Source organism: Anopheles arabiensis, chromosome 3 (assembly GCF_016920715.1).
Source record: "Anopheles arabiensis isolate DONGOLA chromosome 3, AaraD3, whole genome shotgun sequence".
Classification (NCBI taxonomy): Eukaryota; Metazoa; Arthropoda; class Insecta; order Diptera; family Culicidae; genus Anopheles; species Anopheles arabiensis.
Genome location: NC_053518.1, coordinates 27,343,083 through 27,366,441, shown reverse-complemented (window position 1 = coordinate 27,366,441; position 23,359 = coordinate 27,343,083). Strand labels below are relative to the sequence as shown.

The 23,359-nt window shown below is 46.3% G+C and overlaps 1 protein-coding gene across 5 annotated transcripts in view; it reads left to right on the top strand.

Annotated features, from left to right (window-relative positions):
- Positions 1-23,265, top strand: part of LOC120905059 — a 60,045-nt gene extending 36,780 nt beyond the window's left edge. For all 5 annotated transcript variants that reach the window (XM_040315723.1, XM_040315722.1, XM_040315721.1 and 2 more), the window contains exons 4-8: positions 5,986-6,205; positions 11,409-12,577; positions 12,658-12,956; positions 13,045-13,143; positions 17,557-23,265. In XM_040315723.1, coding sequence (XP_040171657.1) covers positions 5,986-6,205; positions 11,409-12,577; positions 12,658-12,956; positions 13,045-13,143; positions 17,557-20,016 — 4,247 coding nt within the window. In that variant the 3' untranslated portion in view covers positions 20,017-23,265. The remainder of the gene's footprint in view (positions 1-5,985; positions 6,206-11,408; positions 12,578-12,657; positions 12,957-13,044; positions 13,144-17,556) is intronic.
- The last annotated feature ends 94 nt before the right edge of the window (positions 23,266-23,359 follow it).

Genomic DNA, 23,359 nt, shown 5'->3' with positions numbered 1-23,359 from the left:
AATCAAAGTGTCGTGCGAAGACAGTCGTGTTTTGTGATTTCCTCCTTTTTCTTTCCTTTTTGATTGGGGTTTAGAGCTTCATGAAATATTCGAATTTAATTCAAACTTGCATTCTCCCTTGCCTTTTTCCTCCCTGTCGACTCACTATCGATCAATGACCCAGCTAGATCATTGATTGGTGATAATTTGTCCGATTATTTTTGTTTGCTCGGCGTTTGGCGTTTGCGAAAATTCACCCATCCGCTTCACGGCCAGCAAAGACAGCGCAACCCACCGTGCCATAATAATAAAATATGGTATCAATCGAAAACAAACCACACACACACACACCAAACAAACCGATCGCAAACAAGCTCACATTCGTACGACGGGGCGTTGGCACCTTAATTTGATTATTATTTGTTCCCATTCCGGCGACTGTTTTGGTCCCGCGTTCTGGCCGAACGTCCGCATGAACGGACACAATAGCGTTCGTGGTTGTTTGTTTGCCAGCGTGTTTTGTTTGTTGTTTGCTGTCCGGTGGTCCGGGACAGAAAACTGTCCCCCAAAAGTTGGTCCCCAAAATATGCTAATTTACTTACCCGTGGGGGAGGGGGAAGGATGCCGATGAGGGTGGTTGCCCACAACGATGCGCGAAAGTGACCATCGAAGAAGTGATTCGATCAGCCAGCCTATAAAAGGGGGGAAGAAAGATTTTGGTTCAGCTGGTAGAGATGTTAATTTCAAACTAAAGCTAAATCCCTGATTCGAACCAAACGCAACACCTGTCCCCCTGACACCGTTATGTTCATGAGATACGCGCGCTTTGAAGAGCAGCAACTCGTTAGATCATCCACTTTCTCTATGACGGACAGGGGGAGGAAGGGGGGGAGGGGCGATAGGAGATGAAGGTCAAAAGAAAGTGTGAATCTTCGGCTCGTAAGCTGTGCCGTGTCTAGCCGGCTATGTTAATTGTATTTTGTGTGCCCATTTCTTGAATGAATTTGGGTTCCCTTGGGGTTGGATATAAAATTAGCAAACAAGACAAAAATTCCCAATTCTTTCCACCGTCTAGTGTGATACGAGAATATCCTTTTACCGCTGCATACAACAACAGCGAGCGAACAAGATTGTGTTTTGTTGTTGTTGTTGTTGCTTCCTTCTTGAAAATTCGATGTTTGCGCTTTTACATATTTCTGTGCTTTGTAATTCATCGTTTCCCACCCTTACCATGCCGTCCCGAGAGATAAGCGTACAATCAGGCCGAGAGGAGTGAGGGAAAAACGGCCCCGAGACACATTCAAATTAGACCGATTACAGAGCACGTCGAAAGAGTGACCGTCCACGCCACGTCGAGGCCACACGCAAAAGCAAAGGAAAAGGGGCCAGCACAGTAAAATTAGCGATGATCATAAAAAAATTATGTTAATCGAACAAACCGACAGCTAGACGGCATAAATAAATACACTACGCAGACTGCGCAAATTCCGAGCGTCTTTCATCCCCCAAGGGAGAGGGGGGGGGGACGTTACGGTCCTTTGGGTTGGTTTGGGTTGCCGCTGCTGGTCGCGATGGTCTAGTTTTGGACAATTTCTAGCCAAAAATATCAGCCAAATCGGGGTGAATAAAGCTGTGTGGCCAGAAGAGGGTGGTTTGTACGAAAGTGAACCAAATTAACTGTCGATGACGTCGAGGCGCGACGACGACGGTCGAGATGATGAAATTCCGTCCGGCAAGAGGCAGGCACTATCTATTGCGCTGACCGTTGACACATTCAGTGTGTGTGTGTCTGTATTTGTGATGTATTTTTTACAACTTCACACTCTTTGCCATCAGCTGTGGGGCTGTCTGGCTTTCGCTATCAACGGCTCAACGACACTATCATTTTTGCGCATTGGGATCGACTGCAATATATTTCTTCTGATATGTTATTTCGGCTCCCTATCTCTCTTGCCCAGCGTCTCTGAGCGTCATCCGAGACGGTCCTTTCTAAAATGTGTTAAATAATCCACCGCCACCATCGGGTAAATGTGTCTCCCGGCCCGGCCGGCCAGCCCCCCTCAAATGGCGGTGATCAATGGGCCGTAAGCCATTTGTCTTTCAACGTGAACATGAACCCGAAGGGGGGGGGGGGCACAGAAAGGGAGACCAATGTCGCGCCAACCTTTACTGTTGTTTGTTTTCACCGGCGTGAAAATGGCTTGTTAATTCGTGTACACAAAAGTAATGCCGTCGGTGCAATATAAAGCCATTTTAACGGTTTTGGTGCTGTATTTTGCTATCCTCTGACACTCTGTTTTCGGAACACCGTTTGTTTTTTTATTTATTTTTATTGCCAATTGTTATGATGCTGGTAGTGCACGGTGTACGGTAACCGAAAGTACACTACGACCTGCGAGTTTGAGCCAAATGATAGCGGCCTTATTGGAACTTACTAAACTGAAACCCAAATGAAAGATTCTCCCCCCCTTGCTGCCAATTAGCTGTTGCCAGCAAAAGGAGGAAGATTGGCAATTGTATTAATTTATAATAAATTAATTTCAATTTATCTAGCTCCAAAACGCTAGATCCAACGTTCGCTACTACGCATTTTCCGGGGGAGGAGTGATACCAAAAATGAATTAATAAAGTGCAAATTTGCTACATTTTGCTTTCTTCTATGCCATCAAACACACACACAGAAATAGTCACACTTTATCGCTTTATTGTAATTCCCCAACGCAATGGACTTTGAAAGTACTAATGACTGGCAGCGCCATCTGCTGGCAAATTCCTGAACTCTTCGCAGCACCCGAAACCATGAATTATACCGAACAAGCCATTTAGATGTTAAAGATATTCTATTATTACTACTTTTAGCCCGACTAGTGTACGCTGCCAACGTGTTGTGTGCTGGATAGCGCTAGTTCTTCTCAAACACACCCCTTTGGGCAATTTCAAGCTCCCTGCCCCTTTTGCAATGCTGTGCAGTAAAACGGTCTTTGGCCGAAATGTTGCCGCTGGCCAGCGACGAACGCTTCAAATCGCTTTCAGTTTTTCCTGTTTTTTTTTTCTTTTCCCCTCTGGTGGTGTGCGTTGGATTAGCGAAGGAACTGCGGCACGGCACGGATGGATGATCCTCACGCAATGCCACGATCGTACCGGCGGAATGCTGTGCTGAAGCTACAATCACAAACACACAAACACACAGTTATGGGGCGTTCGATTGCGGGTACACGCTCCAGTTGACAGCCTAATCGTTTGACCGTGGCTAGAAGTTTGGCTGGCGTTGAAAAGGCATCTCCCAACCACCACACGTAGCTGGTGTGTTCGTTCGTGTTGGGTTGTGCGTACGAGGGGGGGGGGGCTGGAGGGAAGAGCAAAATAATTATGCTGCCACCACTTTTTTTTTTCATTTCTTTCGACGCGGATACACGTTTTCGGTCGTCTTAGACGGTGTAAAGCTTAAGACAATCGAACTCCTCGTCTCCCGGGAGTTCATTGTACGATAATGGCGGTACGGGCCTCCCGAGTTGGCACTGGCAGGGAGTGGGAGCCAGACACCCGAAACCGAGGGAATGGCAAATGGAATTTAGCGCTGCAGCAGCGCGCTTTGTCGCGCTCTGTGTGATGGTGTGCAAACACAACATTTCTACACATCACACTACCATCCAAGAGATTGTCCGAGTCGGCTTATCAAATTATTTGTACAATTTCACAGCGCTCCGCTCATTTCGGCGGAGACGGTGCTGTGCTCTAACAACATCATCTCCCCCTTCCCAAAACCACAGCGCACAGAGGGTGCTACGGCAGACAGTAGAGGGCTTAGTGCTAGTCTTAAACTGTGAGTACCACCGCCGCCGGTTTCGCACATACGCGCTTTCTACCCCCAAAAACCATCCAATTAACTTTGCGCGATGCGATTCTATTCGCGTATCGTCTATGACATTTGTGGTGTATCACACACACACATACACAGGCAGCGTCTTTCTGCCCTCTTCCCTTAACGCAAAATAATTCCTACAGATGTGGACGATGAGATGTTTGCTGCTCGCCGACCGTCGTCTCATCGTCACCCAGCGGCGATGAATCTGTTTGTGCCGCTGGGAAGAAAACGCCATAGCCGTGGGGCTATTTTTTATAACAACCTTCTTCCCCCCATCTTCGCTTACGTCCTCCCGGGTATTAGTGCTAAGATTTAGTATGTGTGTGCGTGTTTGGCTAGTCTAACGCAGACTTCTAACAAAAATCACACGGAAAGCAGCGGAAAGAAATGGTCCAAACGGAAACGTTACCCATTCCGGAGGGGGTTGTCCTGCTCCGATCCATCCAAGCATATCCGCCTCCCCATTTGGAGGGGATTGCTGTTTACACAATTTTGCGCTTAAGATTTGGTGTGTGTGTGTGTGTGTGTTTCGAACTTATATTTCCGTTGCCTTTCGAAGGCCCTCCCCGTTTGTGAATGATACTGCCTTTATTACGTTTGATCTTTTCGGTTGTGTGCGATTTTGTGTTGTGCCACCCTGTCGCCGTGATCCGTGACGAAAGTCCGCTGCTGCTGCTGGTGCTGCTGGTGCTGGTGAGCGCCATTTCCGCTCGTACTTCGACCTCTCTTCGCAAATCCAATAAGTTTCCGTTAAACCATAAATCCTGACCAATGATGCGTTTTTTTTTTGGTTGTCTAATTTTTTCGGATGCCCCTAACGTTCCGAACGTTTTGTCTGCCGACACTCTTTTGGGTGGCATAGTAGACCACACACTGTCTTTCTCTTCGGCTGGCGAAAATTAGAGACCTGCCCAAGGGAGGCTTTTTGTTGTGGTAGACAGTTTTGTTTTTAAATGATTCATGTTGTGAGCGCTCATTTTGAGTTGAATTTACACACATCGGGTTTGTCTCCTTTCCGGCCTGACGGAGGCTGGAATTACATGAAACACAGATGAATCAAAAGCCTAACTTTTCCTGAGCGTGTGTGTTGAAGACGGAGCACAGCCCGGAAACAGAACCATTCCAAACCGGAAGAAATAAATAATGTAGCTTTGGAGGAAACGTACGGTGTATTTTAGAGCTGTGATTTCTTTCCGTCTCAAAAGGGTTGGTATTTTCTCAAGCTTGAACGCAAAAAAAAAACTAACTTTTATGGTCGTAAATTTACATTTTTATGCGAAAGACAACAGGGCTGTCCAACCTGTCAATTTGTGAAACATAATGAGGAAATATTAGATGCGATAGTTTATTGTGAAACCGAAGACTACGTTTACAGTTATTATGGAAATGCAACACCCAAGCACTAATACAAATGTATTTATACCATTTTATTTTAAATATTCTTTCACGACGAACTTGATGTAGATCACCATAAAACGTGATGGTTCGTCTGCTTCCTCAAAAACGAAACGTGTGCATTGCACACAAATTGCTCAATAGTTTTGTTTCGCAATTGAATTCAATTTTCCAGATTTCATTTACTATCATCACACTTCAACCAGCATCCCATGGCGGCCGCGCAGCCAAAGCATGCAAATCATTGCTACCCCCGACACAGATTAGCTTAACAAATTGGGCACACACCATCGCACTGTGACGCGGACACGCCACAATAACATCTCGTGCCGCCTAACTCGACCGTCCAAATAAATGCGGTGCAAAGCAGTTAAATAAACAAACGACCAGACCAACGCAACACAGGAAGTTGCTGTGCACTTTTTGGGCAGCAAGACAGAAGAGAACGAGTGCAAGCCCCCGCCATATGAATGCACTCTAATCCATCTTCCATGTGAAGCTTCTTTTTGTGTGAAGGCAAACGAAGATCATCGACACCGCACAGCATCGGCACGCGGTGCAAGGTCACCTGATCTAATTTTATCTCCAAACTCGCCAGAGAAAGATAGAGAGAGTGTAATGCCCCCCCTGAGCGTCTGGTTGGTCTCGCCTCAAGTGGTTGAAACTTTGTCACAGTCCCGCGACAGCGTCTGTTTTATTCTACCAATCTCTCACCATCAACCGCATCTCGCTTGATTTCGTTACAGCTAATCTGGTGCCACGCTTTGCCTCCTCGAATCAGAACGACTCGATCTCGCTTCAGGTGTCGCGCCGCTACACGCATCAGATTGTGTCGCGCGTGTACGCAATCTTGCTGCGCGAGGTGCTCGGCTACGGCAACGTGAAGATGGTGGAGTATTCGGACGAGCTGCCGATCTTGGAGAAGGAGCGCATCAGGATGTTCCATACGCTCGAGCATCTGACGAGGTAGGTAGACAGCATGGGCGACGTGCAATGCCCACGCATTGTGTGTGTGGTTGTTGCGACGAGTCTGGCAACTGTTCGACGTTATAATAATAACGCGTATTGATGACTGCCCGGTGTAAAAGATACAGATACTTGATAACACACGGATAATGCGAACGGAAAGGATAAGGCGTACGGAAAGGATGTACGGAAAGAAACAGAGTGCGGCGGCTCTTTTCTATTCTAACCGTACGACGATACAGAAGTTTTTTTTTACTTGTTATCACCGTTAGTTAAGCTTTCGACAATAAATATACTTGTAAAATTATCTGGGAAGTCGTCGCGTCATTTTGACTGTTGCTCAACGCAACAGTGGTAGTGCTCTAAATGAGGCAACTCATGTGATTAATGGGATTTATTGTTTCATAATGCATGCATTTGTTGTCTAAATTTTGTAGGTGTTTTTAAAAAAATGTGCTATTCAAGACCAATGTATTGGTTGAAACGATCTTTTAGACCAATGGTCGACAAATTGCGGCTTATGATGCAACCATACATTCATCAGGCAAGCCATCTCAAGAAGTTGAGTTTACTCTTACTCTACTGTATGTTTTTTATACAGCTAGTTATTTTGGTCCATTTACAGAACTAAGCAATGCTATTCCCAGGTGCCCTTAATATCCAATATGCCGAAAAACTAAATCAAAACCATTACCGGTCGAGGAATTGATTCTCAACCCATTTGGGTCCTGGAACTGATACTGAATTCATAATGGTTCTGAAATAGATCATAAAGCCTTACGGCTGCTGGAAGTGATCGCGAACCCATATAGATCCTCAACATGATCCAGAACTATAGGTCTTTGAATAGATCCTGAACCCATACCGGTCCTGTGACAGATCCTGGCCATTTTTCGGTCCTAGAATAGATCGTAAACACAAATCGGCCCTACAACTGTTCCTACTTTATTGGTCCCTGCTTTATTCCGATTCACGAACTATATCTGGAACTTCATGAACCGATACTCCGATTCACTATCTAACTTTGCCTGCAAGGAAGTAACAAGTAACATGTGCGATCTCCCTTAATACAATTGAGTTAGATTTGGTGGTTCATTGCGCACAGTTTGCCGACCACTGAAGTACATGATCTTAAAAAAATCCCCTAATGATTGTTTGTCACTAGATGGCGCTGATATTACTAAAAGATTGGGTAATACTTATCGGGAACTGTCAATAGTTTTATGTTCTTCAATATTATAATATCAACGTATCAGCGTATCATTTGTGAATATATCAACTTAAAACAAGAAATTTAATAGCAAATCTACCAACCAAAGGAAATTACGGTCTCGTCAGTGTACCAATTTGTGTCTTGGGAGCAGCTACGAAACCTTGCAATAATGCTAATCAGCTCTAAATCTTGATCAAGCGTTTAATACACCTCATAAACGCTCCAAATCAAATGCCAGTAATATGCAATTAGCAATTAACAAAATCGATTCTCGTCCATGCGGTAGCCTTCAAGCAAATCAAACCGAACCTCCGGGGTGGGGTGTGACTCTTAGCGCATTGGCCGGCATCAAAATCGGCCATTATTTAGAGGGTTTAGTAGTTCACTTTTGCGTGGATCACCTCATTTCGATGTTATAACGCACTATTTCAAGAACAGCAACAAAACATCTCTGTATCAAACGCACACACACATAGTGCGAACACGCGAAAGGTTCAGTGACACATTCTGTAACAAAACGAAGAAAAAAAATGAAATAACCCACCCCGAAGAAGAAGAAAAAAATCACACCAATCCCTTAGCACCGGTTTTTCGTTTCGAGCCATTAACAGGGCAGTTTAGAGGGTTTGTTCGTTCCACCTTATTGTACAACGTTTGTCGAGGTTTGGTTTCGTTTTGTCATTGCTCTTCTTCTTTTAGTGTCCAGTACAGGTTTGGTGATCGCAGCTGTGAAACGCTCGAATGTCTTAGTCGAACTACTCCGCTCAATGCATGGGGACAAAAGCAGCACAAGATGGAGGCAGCTGGGGCAAGGGTTGGGAACGCGTGCCATAAATTTCCTGGGTGGCAAATCGTATATCTAAAATTTTTGGGGCACTTTTGTCAAGGGTGTAACGCCACTGTGGGTGATGGTAAAAAATAGAATCTCGTTCGCGCCCGCCCGCTCGCCCGCCCGGCCTTTCCCACACCAAGACAATAATTAGCAGTGAACGCAATCTAAAAGTGAACCAAGACAACAACAAAATGTGTAAAAAAGGAGAAACACATATTTATAGGTGTATAATATCATTTCATCCACCGTCCGTTCCTACTGACTAGACAACAATACACGCAAGCGCGCACGCGAAGGTACGCGCGCCGTCTTTTGCCCTCAAATGTTTTTCGGCAACGTGTGTGCGCGGACTGCACCAAACCAAACGCATATTATTTGCGTATCTGTTGTTTGCTGTTTACTGCGCGGCTGTTTTTGTTTTCGCAAAACTGTTCTTGCCTTACCTGGGTTGTTTGGTTTCCCCCTTCGGATGGAAGGCTAACGCATTATTTTTTGCAGTTACTTTCATGTCTGCAAGCAGACAGCCAGTCCCCGGGAGTCATTAAGCTCTCCCAGACACGGAGGAGGGGGTTTGACATGATGGATGAGATAAAGCAACGTGAGCGGTGGCATAAAATGCACTGCCACCGCTGCAAGAACCCGGTTCGGTTTTTGGGGCAACAGACGATAAACAGTTCCGCAAGCAGGCAAAGCAAGGAGTGAAGGAACTAATCCTCTCGTCAAAAAAAGACTTGGTCCAAAACTTAATCACAACCAAAACAAGTGGCGATAGCGGCTCTGTCGAGCTTTCAATTAACGCCAACAGGTTGTGCGCCTGCCTGAGTGGAGACCTGCCTTTCCGACTGGTGGTGGTGGTGATGGCTTAGTTTTGCGCCAACACCATGCAGCATGAGGAAACGTGCATCAACCCGTAACCATCAAATCCATCAGAACTGGAGGGATGTTTTGTTACGGAGGTTTACGGAAAACTCGCTACCCGCTGAAACAGCGAACGTCCATTAATCGAGCCCCCGATCTGCGCTCGATCCGCTGTGCGCGAATTTACACCAACTTCACACACAAACGCACACATGCACCCACAGCGGGGTTACCACTAATGAGAGCGGCGCCCCCTTTCGGATTAGTGTCCAATTTCTCGCTCCGGCTCATTTTGACACTCAGCGGAAGAGCGGAAGATTTAATTTTCCACCTCTGCAATCTATTAATTACAATAATTAGATATGGCGCTCACTTTAGCTGATATTATAAGCCTATAATAATGGCAAGGATATGCACCGTTACTCCACCCCCCCCCCCCCCCGCAACAAACAAATGGCAAGCGTGAAGCGGTGAGGCTTTAATTACGGTGACCATACTCTTAAGTGATGCCACGGTTACTATCCGTTTGCGCGTGGTATAATTAGCAACGCGTTAGATTTCGTTTATTTAATTAATTGGAACGGTTTTTTTGTAGAGGTTCGCACAAAGAACAGGAAATAGAAGAAAAATATGATTGAAATAAAGAAGAATAAAAGGGAAAGAACACGTGTTTGTGTCTTTCTGTCCCGACAGCCAACAGCGGTGGCTTTGTCGATCACATGCACGCTAGGTAAAGGACCTGCGAATGTATCGTATCCCATCTTTTAACTGACCTTCTTTCGTAGAATTCGCCGTCCTTCTCCATAAGCGCCCACCTAAGTGGGGGGACCTTTTTGGCTAACTTTTTTTTTGCATTTGTTAGGTGACGAACCTTCACCGCGAACTACGAAATCGAGAAAATGGTGGATCCGTTTCTCGAGGCTTGAGTAATTTGCTGGTTATTTTCGAATGGCGATCACGTTCGTTCGATGGTACGGAAATGTACCCAGAACACCTTTACTCTTTACGAAGTATCACGGGGAGGGGTTTGCGAGAGTGGAGGATGAAGACAAGCCATTTATAACGAGAAGAAAGCAAAAAAAAGGTCGCTCAAACGCGTTGTGTGTGTGTGTGTTTGTATTTGTCTTTCCCAAATAAAAAGCTCCCTCGTAACAGTTTGATATGTTTCTGTATGATTCCCTTTTTTCTTCTTCTTTTGATCATACAAGTCGGTGTAGAGTTACGAGAACAACAACAACAACAACAAACGGTCCTCTGTATGTAAGAAGGAACGCGCGCGCACGGATCCGTAGTTATTGACAAATTTGACTGTCAACAGAAATTCTATACCGTTCATCCGGATGAAGGAACCTTCATCCAGAAAACAAACGAAATTGATTGATTACCAAGGTGAAGCTATTTCTAGCCATCGTTACCACAGTTACCAGTCACCCAACCATTAACATTATCGGGTGTGATGGTGGTTCCCCCTTCGCGATCTTTACGATCGAAGCAGCAGTGACTCAGTTCTGTGTCATGCTGACTGGCCAACACACGACGAGTTAGATGGGTTTGGTTTTTGCTGCTGGTCTGAAATTAAGATTTGAGTTTGATAAAGCTGCAGCACAACAGCAAAAAAATCATCCTCCCTTTTGCGTCGACACTTTGTGTCATTGTACTGTCCTTCAGCGGAAACCTCGAGTTGCTGACGAAAAAAAGGGCATTCGAAGAACTCCCAAGTTGGTGCGCAAGTGACAAAATCCTTCTCCATGGGGTTTAAAAATTTCACGCTCGAACCCGTAGTAACATCTGTATCAATAATTGGGTTTATGTATCGGCAGGGGTACTTTTGGTATGGCAGGTTTGGTAAGACACAGCGCGCACACACACACAAGACGCCGTCTAGTCGTCCAACCTGTACAAACAACTTCGCTCGTTCGATATCTTGCAGTATTTGGATCCGATATCTTGTCGCAGAGAGGATGAATAACGCGCACGTACTAAACTGCAAGAACAAGAAACATTCTAACGCTCGAAGAGAACACAGAAGCTGCTGTTTTGATTTGAAAATGTTTTGATTGTTTTCCCCGACCTACCTGCATATTTTCCCTTTTCACTGACCGAACGACGCGCGTATGTTGCGTTCTTGTACTGTGGTCCTCCCCGAGTACATCATCACCTTAACGCCAAAGGTGTTAAGCAATATGTGACATGGGGACTTTCACAACCCCCGTGGACGTGTGAGCGTTTTAATTTTAGAAGTTAGCTACAACCTCCAATAACAATGTCTCTTTTCTTTGGTTCTTCTCCCACCCTTGAAGCTATGGAGGTGAATGGCCCGATCCAACGATCGATCTGGAGGTTTGGTTACTGTCCGACTACCATTACATCCCGGGCGAGATCCGTGAAGCGGGAGCCATCGCAAATCCAGGCCGATTTGGGCTGTTCCTGCCGAAAGCGCTGATACGCAAGGAAGACAACTTCCCCAAGCCGCTGATCTACACCCTGTTCCAGGAGGACTCCAACAACCATCGGTACTACGATTTCATCAAGAAGTTTGACATCTCCCAGCCGGTGCTGGAATCGATCTACCGGTATGCGGAGCGCAAGTGTGACAACGACTGCGACGACTACGGCATGTTTGTGCCGACCCAGTGCACCCAGGGCGTTAAGTGTGCGCTGGTGCTGGCCCCACACTACGAGGACACGCGCTTCCTGGTGCAGCACATCACCGAGATGAACTTCCAGCTGAAGGTGATCTGGTTGGGCGATCGGCTAAAGCTCGGCATCCGGCAGCTGATGAATACGTACGGGGGCGATCGTAAGAATGGGAAGAAGTTTCTCGTGTTTCACTGGACGCCGTCGGAGGTGATCAACACGCGCACGATGGAGTACGTACCGATCACGATGCCCCGGTGTGAGGATATGATCGCGAGCAACGATACGGGCTGCAAGTACGAGATGACGCCGCTGCTCAAGTACTATGGGAAAAAGTTCCGCGAGGCGGACTACGCCTTCAACTCGCTCATCTTAACGCACTTCGAGGAGCAGAGCATGCAGCAAATCTTCGACCTGTACGATGCGCACGAGCCGGAAATTATGCGAGTGCGCGAGGAAGGCGATCCGGACCAGACGCGGGTGGCCGAGATTTACAATCAGATTGCGTGCGAGTGGATGCGAGCGCAGGAAAGCACTTGGATGCGGTGGAAACCGGAGGACCCCAAGGAAGAAGTGTACATTGGGGGGATCTTCCCGCTGACCGGGATGGGACCGTCGTATCTGGGGATTGCACCGGCCGCCCTGCTAGCACAGGACCATATCAACGGGAATGGTACGATCCTGCCAAACTACGAGCTGACAGTGCAGCAGAACGATGGCCAGTGCCGGGCGGACACGGTGATGAAGTCGTTCATCAGCTACTACATCCAGCAGACGCGCATGATCGGCATTCTGGGTCCTGCCTGCAGTGAAACAGTCGAACCAATTGCTGGTAAGACATTGTCGGATCTTCCACGTTTTGTGAGTTAACACGGTTAATCTATATTATTACTACTTGTGTTTGCAAACCAGGTGTTTCGAAGCACTTCCGGATGGCTGTCATTTCCTACTCCGCCGAAGGTGCTTTCCTGTCCGATCGGGAAAAGTATCCGTTCTTCTTCCGCACGATCGGCGAAAACCGTCAGTACGAGCACGTGTACGCTCAGCTGCTGCAGCGCATGAACTGGCGCCGGGTAGCGGCCCTGACGGAGGACGGCCAGAAGGCGACCGAGTACATCTCCTACATGGAAACGCTGCTCAAGGAGCGCTCGATTGAGCTGATCTCGAACAAAAAGTTCCCGCGCGATCGTACCGATACCGAAATGAACCAGGTAAGGTTTTTGTTCATTTTTTTGGGGTTCCTTGCCTTCTCTGTACACAACCCAAACTCATACGCTCTTTGCCTATCTTCCAAAACAGTATCTCTTAGATCTAAAGTCCAAAAGTGCTAAAATCATCATCGCCGACGTGGACGATAAGGTGGCACGGGTGATAATGTGCGAGGCGTACAAGCTCGAGGTAAGCAAACTTAAGAAGCGGAAAGGGAAATCTTGGGTAGTCATTCGGCCCAGTGTAAACAGTTGTTCGCTTTCCGGAGAAAGCACGGTCTCTGTGGGTTGGGGGATGGGTTGGGTCAACCTTTTTCGGGTGCTGGTCGTCTGCCTTTAATATTCAAATGTTTGACGCCCGCGCCGGGCAGAAGAAGAACCCAAGACCCCGCCACACAATAGATTGGGGTTGATTGTTTTCGCTTGAATATTCATACCCGGTCTTGACCCTTTCGGGTGGGTGTAGGGTTGTATCATGAAGATGTGCGTGTGGCTGTGGTTGTGTATGTGTGTGTTAAGCATAAGACACGCCACAGAAATCAGGAGTCTTTTGGGTGGTTTTAAAACGGTAAGCCTTTGTCCTTCTTAAACGATACTTGAGTGTGATTCTTGTTTTTAATGACACGTTTGAAATGAGACAACATCAATTTCCCAACATTTTCTTCGACATGGTGTAACAATCTACGCAGTCTTACCGATTGTGAACAGGCTTACTAGAATTATTTGAGAAAGTTTACTTAGGCTAGCAGAATAGAATAGAAGCAGAATAGATCAGATGGGAATTTAAAACGTCTGGTCCGGTACGCTGCATCACTTCTGTCCTACAGTGAGTTTAAAGTGAGTTTTAGCTGTATATTTTACAGAAAAGGCCAAATGCTGATCACGATTAGGAATGGGACGGTTAGCGTAATGAGTATGTTTGGTAGAAAGACTATAAATGTACATGCTTTTCCTAAAAATTAAGCATTCAAATAATACAATAGTAACAAAAACACCTAAAAAAATTGAAAAATAAGTCATTAGATGATTACTCAAAAGGTTGTTTGATGCATCTACGAGGACCAAACACTACGTAGACACACATTAAATTTACCGTAATTAATTTGCTAGTGTCTCGATACAAAATTACTTCTTTTCTGTTGAAAGGGACGAGGCTTGATGTCAAAATTTAACCATAACCGTAATTTAATCATACGCATAGTCGATATAAACCATTGCAGAAGGCTCCTAGATATCTAAACGACCTTAACCTTTCGATCATTTCGATCCTATTTCGTTTGATCAGCGTTTAGACACCAAATATTTGTCAAATTTACCTCAAAGTTCGATCAAACCTAATCATTGCCTCTATCGTCCCATTCCGAATGTTACCATAACTCTGTCTTTCAATGGAAAATATTCATCATGACGAATTCTCGTTGGATTCTCTGTATAGACCACAGTCCATCCCACACTATAGGTTCAACTCGTCAAGTACAGCACGGCATACAAATCTTCCTCTTTTCATCAATCAAAATGATCAGTTGACACCTTGTTATATCATTGTTAACTGCTAAATCCCTCGATTATTATATAATTTTGCACTCAAATCTGCTTACTCCATCGAATCATCATGTTCCGACACCTTGCGAAGGAGTCATTTTACACCCAGCAATTGACTCCCATATCGGCGATGGTGGCGCTTCTCGTTCCGATACAAAAAAATGTGTCCCATCATCAATAAACTACTTCGACGTCGGGGAAAAACACTCACTGGACGCTTTGCAAAACCGGCCGTACCTTATGCGGTAAACAGAAGTTAAATCTGCATACCACGTCAAAAAGTGGTTGTTGTTGCTGCTACTGGTGGTTGCAAGCGATCAGCAATAAGACAGCCAATTCAAAGGCGCCTCTTTATCCGTCCCCAATGTTCGGCAAATTGGCTATCGTAGCCGGAAATGGTGAAGCGTTGACGTGCGCACGTACGCCACATGGCACAGGGAAAGGCGGAGAACCCAAAGAGGGGAGGGGCGCGGGTGGTGCAATAAAGGTGCAACTGTGCATTTCTGGCCGCTGTTTTCAAATGTTGCAATGTATGTTGTTTTTTTGTTGTATGCCAATGTGCTACCTGAAGCAGACTGAAACGTGGTGCATTATAAAACAGTCCCGAGGGTTGTTTTATGATGCGTTCTCCTCTTTCAATTAATCAATCGACGGTGAGTGACGGGGACAGCAAGAATCGGTTTTAATCACCAACATATACACACACACACATACACATGGGACATGGCCAGTGGTCAAGAAGGGTGCCACGCCATTGGTGACGAAAACAAATTAACAAAAAAACGGTGTGGACACCGTTGCGAAAGTAATCGGATTCCGGTATCGATTTTATGCGCCATAATACCCCCTCTGTCATTGTGTGTGTGTGAGAAGGGGGGGGGGGGTCACAGGGAAGTACACTCCCAGCGGGGCCGGTCACTGTTGGCGCCGTCTCAAGCACACCGATATGGGGGGTTTTGTGTCCTGCCCAGAGGAATTGGATAGCTTCCAACTGTTTGTGGACGCTGGAGTCATGTTACGTCGTGCACACTTGAGCGAGCTCTCGGAATTACTACCGCGGGACCAGTGGCAGTGACAGTGGCGTAACGAAGGTCATGGGGACGACCGGCCGAGCAAACGGACCGATAATTTGAATGGGAAGTTCGTTCGTACGTAATTGCGGAACTTGAGCTAGCCGCTAGTTGGAGAGGAGCTTTTTTGCAGAAACAACAACGTGTTTGCAACATTGTTGCAAGTTAACATTTTCGCGCACCTTCCTTCCGGCCCGGCATGAAGTGAGTTGAGCTTTTGTTGAGCTGTCTGGCTGATGTTTACACAGAAATGGTGCGAATAACATGGGCAAATCTTTATGCAAACCTTCAAATACACACTGCAAATGTATTTTACTTGGCAAAGGAAATGTTGCCCTTTAACGGTTAACTACTTTCAACAGACAATTGTCAATTATTGACCATCCAGCCCCTCCGGGGAGGAGGCTACACCGGATAAAGCGAGGGAGCTGCATTGCTTCTCTTTAGTTTGGTCGGACGGACGATTGACACAAAAAAACACACAAAAACTGCCTATCTGACAGTGTGCAAATATTGACACACCGTTCGGCTTCTCCCGAACTTCTTGTTTGATTTGTAGCGTTTGTTGGTAAGTAAGTCACGGCAGCACACAAGAACAGGAACACAAACATTATTAGCCCCGTTTTGGGCGGGGGAAGGAGGTTGTACTGTCTGCGTATCACCGCTGGCTAGACTAGACCCCGCTCACTATCGGCATTTGCTTGCACCAAGTCGTCACACACATTCGCCATCGTACGTGCTAATTGTGTTGTTTTTTGAAGGGGGCCGGTCCCGCCACTTAGCCTTTTGCTTTGTTTTGTACAGTTTATGCACTAACAGTTGCAGACTGTTAGTCGGCAGTTTTGAACAGAGGTGTGAAGCTGCCCACTTGTAAGAATTGGAATACAGAACTGCAGACTGCAGAGGGGGTAGCATTGTTGGCGGTGCATACATTGTGCCTCTCCAAAGAGGATGAGAATTGATTAGCATTTGTTCGCTATGTTTCGCATATCGTTAAGATATTGTGATCATCATGCTCATAACATGATCATTAGTCGTTTGAAGTGCTCTTTGCACTATTGATCGCTCATCTACTGGAGCGAGTTGGTGATCTCTAGCTCTGCAAAGGCTGATCTCAATAGAGCTCAACCAAGTCATCTGAAGTCGGTGTTTAGCTTTTTACAGATACCTGGAATAAGTTGATAAAAGGCGAAAGGTCTCTGCGCTCAATGTAACTCAGTACACTCATTTGAGCATTATTGGCTACTGCGCAGGGCATTATATACCTTTGTTTGTTCTGTTCACTCTTTTTCAATGCTCCGCTTAATGCTGATTTCCAACTAATTTTCAAATTTCTTCATCCTCAGAGCTCAGCTCTAGCTCAGAGGGTCTCCGTTTTGCTGCTGCACTCCGTGCACATTACTAGCATTGTATAAAGTGGCTCTTTTCAAATAGGCGAGGATATCTGATCAAAGACCTAAACTAGACGAGAGAGCTCTATGTAGCTCCGTACGCTCCATACGCTCAATGTAGCTCTCAGAGATCTCAAGCTTAAGAGAACTTATCCGGGCTTTGACGTTCCTTGATACTATTCTAATCACTTCTCAAAAATGGAGTTATTTCCGAATTTGAAGAATTTCTCGAGACAAATAGAGACCTGGAACGGTTGGGACGGATTTGTAGGGGCCAGGAACTCGTTCAAACCTCTTAAAGATTGATGTAGCTATCATAGGAATAGGTTATAGAATAGGAATAGGAATAGGAATAGGAATGACTGTAGATGGTATAACGAGTCATGCTCAGAATAGCTGTTAGAAGATGTTGTTGAGTGAAAAAATGGGTGAAATCATGGAAAAAATCCACAAAAACCACCACATTGTTCTCCCGTCACATCACTAGTTTTCCCGTCAGAGTAGATCCCAGTGTGGTAAAGGAAAATAAATAATAGCAACCAATTTCATCCCATTCTTCCCACTAACCACAACTAATCTCTTGTCCCTCCTCCTCCACAGATGACGGCCGAAAACGGATACATCTGGTTCCTGCCCATCTGGCTGTCGAACGTGTGGAACTTCAGCTCGGAGGTACCGGGCGGTGAAAACGGTGCCACCGCCGTACCACCAACTTCCACCAACAGAACGACGCGTAGCTGCACCAACAGCGAGCTGCTCCGCGCCATGAACGGGCACTTCTCCCTTTCGCACGCCCCGTACGCCGACGACGACAGCATCCTGGACGTGAACCGAAGCGCTACGGTGCGGGATTGGAAGCAGGCGTACAACGTCTCCCTGTCCGAGTACAACTACATGGCCTCGGATTACGCCGGCTTTGCGTACGATGCTGTCTGGGTGTATGCACTAGCCTTCGATCGACTGCTCCGGGAAGATCCTTCCTATATTAGCGATTTGCACTCGCGCCACACCACCAAACGGCTGATGGAGCTGATCCGTGAAACCGACTTCCAGGGCGTTACCGGAAGGATCAAGTTCAATGAGGCAGGCTCACGGTACACGATCGTCAATGTGCTGCAGTTTGTGAACGGGACGGCAAACATTGTGGGCCACTTTACGCCCAACATTTCCGAACCGGACTACAAGCTGCTCGGGGGTGATTTGGTGCTGAACGAGTCGGCGATCGTGTGGATGACGCGGGACGGCCACATCCCGGACGATGGTACGCCGGTGTGTGCGCTCGAGAGCTTCGTGCGCATTTTTGGCATCTCCTGCGACGAGGTAACGATGATCGTCATCTCGATGGTGTCGATCATTAGCATACTGATCCTGTCGGTGGCGTCTTTCCTGTTCTGGAAGGTGCGGTACGACCGGAAGATGCAAACGTCCGCCAAGTATCTGCAGAAGCTCGGGATCGATCTGCTGTCGCAAACGTCCGGACCGGTCAACACGCTGGACAAATGGGAAATACCGAAGGATCGCGTCGTGATCAATCGCCGGCTGGGGGAGGGTGCCTTCGGTACGGTGTACGGCGGTGAGGCACAGATCGGGGACGAAGGTTGGACGGCGGTCGCGGTGAAAACGCTCAAGGTGGGCTCGACCACGGAGGACAAGGTGGACTTTCTGTCCGAGGCGGAGGCGATGAAGCGCTTCGATCACAACAACATCGTCCGGCTGCTCGGTGTGTGCCTGCAGTCGGAACCGGTCTACACGGTGATGGAGTTTATGCTGTACGGTGATCTCAAGACGTACCTGCTCGCCCGTCGCCATCTGGTGAATAGCAAGCAGTCGGAAGACTCGGACATCTCGAACAAGCGGCTCACGATGATGGCGCTGGATGTGTCGCGGGCGCTCTCCTACCTGGCCGAGCAGAAGTACGTCCACCGGGATGTGGCCTGCCGGAACTGTATGGTGAATGCGCAGCGTGTCGTCAAGCTCGGTGACTTCGGTATGGCCCGGCCAACGTTCGAGAACGATTACTACCGGTTCAATCGGCGCGGCATGCTGCCGGTGCGCTGGATGGCACCGGAATCGCTCGGGCTGGGCATCTTTACGCCCGCCTCGGACGTGTGGTCGTACGGGGTGCTGCTGTACGAGATCATCACCTTCGGGTCGTTCCCGTTCCAGGGACTGACCAACAATCAGGTGCTGGAGCATCTGAAGAACGGCAACACGATCACGATACCGGCAGGCGTTAAGCCACAGCTCGAGGGTTTGATGAAGGCGTGCTGGAACCAGGACTACAAGAAGCGACCCTCCGCCTCGGAGGTGTCCGAGTTTATCTCCAACTACCCGCGGCTGCTCAACCCTTGCCTGGACGTACCGCTCGCCTCGGTCGAGATGGTAGACACGGGCAGTGATCAGTTCGAGCTGCTGCCCGGGCTGCGCAAGTACAAGGATGAGTCGCAGCAGCCGACAGCCGACCTGCTCGTCGGCACGCAACCGATGAACGATCTGAACAATGGGTACAACAACGTCAGCATCATGTCGACGGGAGGAGCTCAGCGGGCGCACAACCGCGCCCGAGCAATCAATCTGAACGATCTGAACGTGGCGACAGACTTTACCACCGTCAACCCGATGCCACCGCTCGACGATTACGTGGAGGAGGAACCGGCGATGGCAAGAAGGCAACCCTTTGGTGGGTCCAGCTCGACGCAACGGCAAACCACCTCCACCAACCATCTGAACGTGTACAACCCGATCGAGCCGCTGCTGCAGCGCGACACGGAGGTGACCAAGAGCAACAACAGCCTGCTGCGCTACGTGCCAATGTTTGGGTTCGGGAAGAGCAAAACCGTCACGATCGGTGGGACGACGATCGTGACGGGTGGTGCTGCGGGTGCCGGCGGCACCGGTGCTGGTAGGACGGTGCCACCCACCACGGCCCTCCACTGTACGACGTCGCTCGGTGCGATGGCCGGCCCAAGTTCGCCCCAGTCGCCGACCGGATCGGTGCTCGGCATGAGCGGCGGCACGATGATCGTGAACGCTCGCAGCACTAGTACGACCATTTTATAGCACGCCAAGGATGAAGCGAAGGAGAAGCTGTGCAGTGGCAAGGTGACGGATGAACCAGAACAGACGCATGTGATGGTGGATCGAGGCGGCGTCGCTTCAGAAGACAACTGAATCGGGGCGGGGAGTCTGCACCCCTCCCCCAAAAACCAAATGAATCCTTTTATAGAAAAATGAAACAAGCTTTAAAAATATATGTGTAGGAAAAACTGGGAGGGAAGTTCCTAACAAAGACGCAAAAGATGTGGGAGGGGGGTGGGGGTAGGGAGAAATAATTAAACAATAATATAGCGCTTCCTTATACTACATAGACACATGTATATATGTATGCGCCGTAATAATCTGCCAACGGGAATCATTCAACACTGCTCGAGGAATCGAAGGATCGAAGATTTTACCAGTAACAATAGACAATTAGTTTTAAGAAAACGTTTGTTTAAGGACCGCACCAACAGTGCAGAAAGCTGGAGAAGATTAGTCTATTACTTTTATGTACAGTCAGAATTCAACTATTATTTAATTTTGATTTTTGTTTGTTTTCAAACCCACACCACCGCCAATGCCACGATTAAAAGGCGAATTCTGGCTGTATATTAAACATAGATGTATAGCAAACCCAAACACAGCCACAGCGATAGAGCCCCAGAAAAAAGCGAATCCAATTGGAACAGAAATAATTGCGAGCGAGCGTAATAATCTCAACAGTACAAACTAACTCAATACCGTCCACAGGAGCGCATATTGTATGCAAAAGCACAGCAACAAACAGAAAAAAACACACACACACACAATACAACTGTAGAACAATAGACGTGAAATAAGATAGAAAAGCGAAATATTTAACAGGCAAGAAGGAAGGGAGAAGTGGTGTGAAAATTTTCTCACATTGCATCTATTAAATGATACCATGATACCATGATAATGATGATTACATTACAGGGTTTTTTCAAGAGTTATCATAGCTGTGGGACACTTTATTCACTCTTTCTTACTGGAAATGAACTTAATATACTGGGAATTGCACTCAATAACACACATGTTGGTCAAATCCAATAGGAGCCTGTCCTAATTTCTAAGGAGCCTGTCCTAATAGGATAAATTCAATTTCCATCGTATGAAGTTCATTTCCTCACAAGAAAGAGTCAAGGAAGTGTCGCACAACTATGAGAACCCCTGGAAAACCCTCCCTGTATACCTTGTTTAAGGCTATGGATTATGAAAATAGGTGGTAGTAGAAGTTGTAGGGTTCCAACCCCGGTAAGGGACGATCAATACGTTCATGTTAATTTGAGGCCAAGGGTGAAATTAGCGAAAGATTATTATTATTACCAATTTATTTCAATTATTGTGAAAATTGCACTCTCTGCGCACGTTTTTACCATTTAGTGTCTGGGAGTTTATATGTAGCGAAAGACCGTGGAGTGGGTGTAAAAATAGTGAATTCGTGGTGTTATTTGTTTTGTTAAGCAAAAAAAAAAGAATAGCAGTGAATAGAGTAAACGACCACGCTAAAGATAATAATCCCAATCATAATAATAATGCTGATGATAGCCAAATTTTTCTACCACTCAATTATATAACATAATCGGACGATGAGGATGACGATGATGAAAGGGTCGAGATGATAATAATAGGTAGTAGTCTTTAGCCACCACCACTGCTGGGTAGTGATAGTAAATATCGAATCTAGTTTCTAGTAGCATTTAGAAAACGGAGCAGAGAGCGAAGAGAAAGAGAGACTAGAGAGAAATAGGTTTTGCTTTGCTTTTTTATCCTAGACAAACACCTCTGTTGTTATGGTAACAATCTGGGATGTTATGTCGATCCGTTCTATTAGGGGGTGAGACCTACTAGAACCCAATCTCATGTAAAGGAGCAAGTATCACCACCACCAAATCAAATCAAGAGAAAGCGGAAAGGAGAAAGCAAATGAAAACAAAAACATTGTGATTATCAAAAGAAATATTCATCATTTAATCTAAAGCAAGAAAAAAAAGGAGCAGAAAAACATGTTACTAAACCATGAGGCGCAATATTAGTAATCTAAAGAGAGAAAAAGGGCAATTTAGAGATTAAAAGATTGGTTTGTTGGAGCAACAAATTGCGGATACGTGTACGAACGAGATGAACCAAAGGTGCGAAATGCGACAAAACGGAAACGGAATTTCAACAAAAGAATTATTGTATGATATCCCCAAGCAACAGCAACACCATCAAAGAATGTAGTGGTTGTTGCAGGATGCATTCAGTCCCAAAGTACCTTTCTTCATGATTAGCGAGATAATTCGGAAGCTCTAACAATCGGTAGCACACACCTGTATGTATATAAGAAGGTGTCCCTTTAGCGGAAGGAAATGGAATGATTTAACACTTTTTTGGGTTAATTTGAGTTTCCCCTTTTGTTGGTGGCTTATTAACTACACAGAACGCAAACTACTATCTCAAAAAACACACACACTCATCTAAAAACTGCCAACTACTACCAACTTAACGTAGAAAAAACATAAACACACACTGATACAACAATAGTGCTGCCAAATAGTTTTTTTTTTTTTTCGAAAGAGCAAAACCAAAAATGAATGCATTTAAAGTTGGCTTTTTTCTAATACAAAACACTTTGAACTTTATAAGCTACCTCAGGGGATGAAGAAGAAAAGTAATGACAAAATTTAGTCCTTTTTTGTAAAACACCAAGCAGCAGGCGTGGTGGTGTTAGCACCATGGAAACGTTCCGATCTGCTCGGCAGTGTGTGTGTGTGTGCTCTCTCGCTCTCTCTCTAGCCGGCAAACATAAGACTGATTAGTGTGTAAGGAAGACCCCCCTTCCAGTGGAGCATTACAGCAAGTCAGTGCGTACTTGGATGGGGGTTGCGGGGGTTGCAAAAGACCGGTAAGAGAAAAGCACCACCGAAGGGCCAGAAGGGACGTTTCTAGGATTTTTTGAAAAAAAAAACAACGCCGTTTAGTAGAAGAAAAAACGGAGGATCATATTGCCGGATAAAGGAGCTTCGTTTTTAGCTAGTGCAAATTTAACCCAGTTTTACACCTTCCCAATCATCGCGTAATGGATATGATGTACACGATCGGTGTATGGTGTACGATCATTAATCATGCTATATAGAACATTATATACAACACACACACACACAAACCACACACCAAGCAGAGACAACGCTTGTATGGTTTATATATACAGAACTAATGTGTATGACAAAATAAAGCAAACACACAAAAATGGATTTCTACTACAATTATTAGAGAGGAAGTTTCTTTGTTCTCACGTTGCATTGCTGCATTGCTCATCCGAAAACGGGATTTCTCCTCGATATTGTTGTTGTTGTCATCT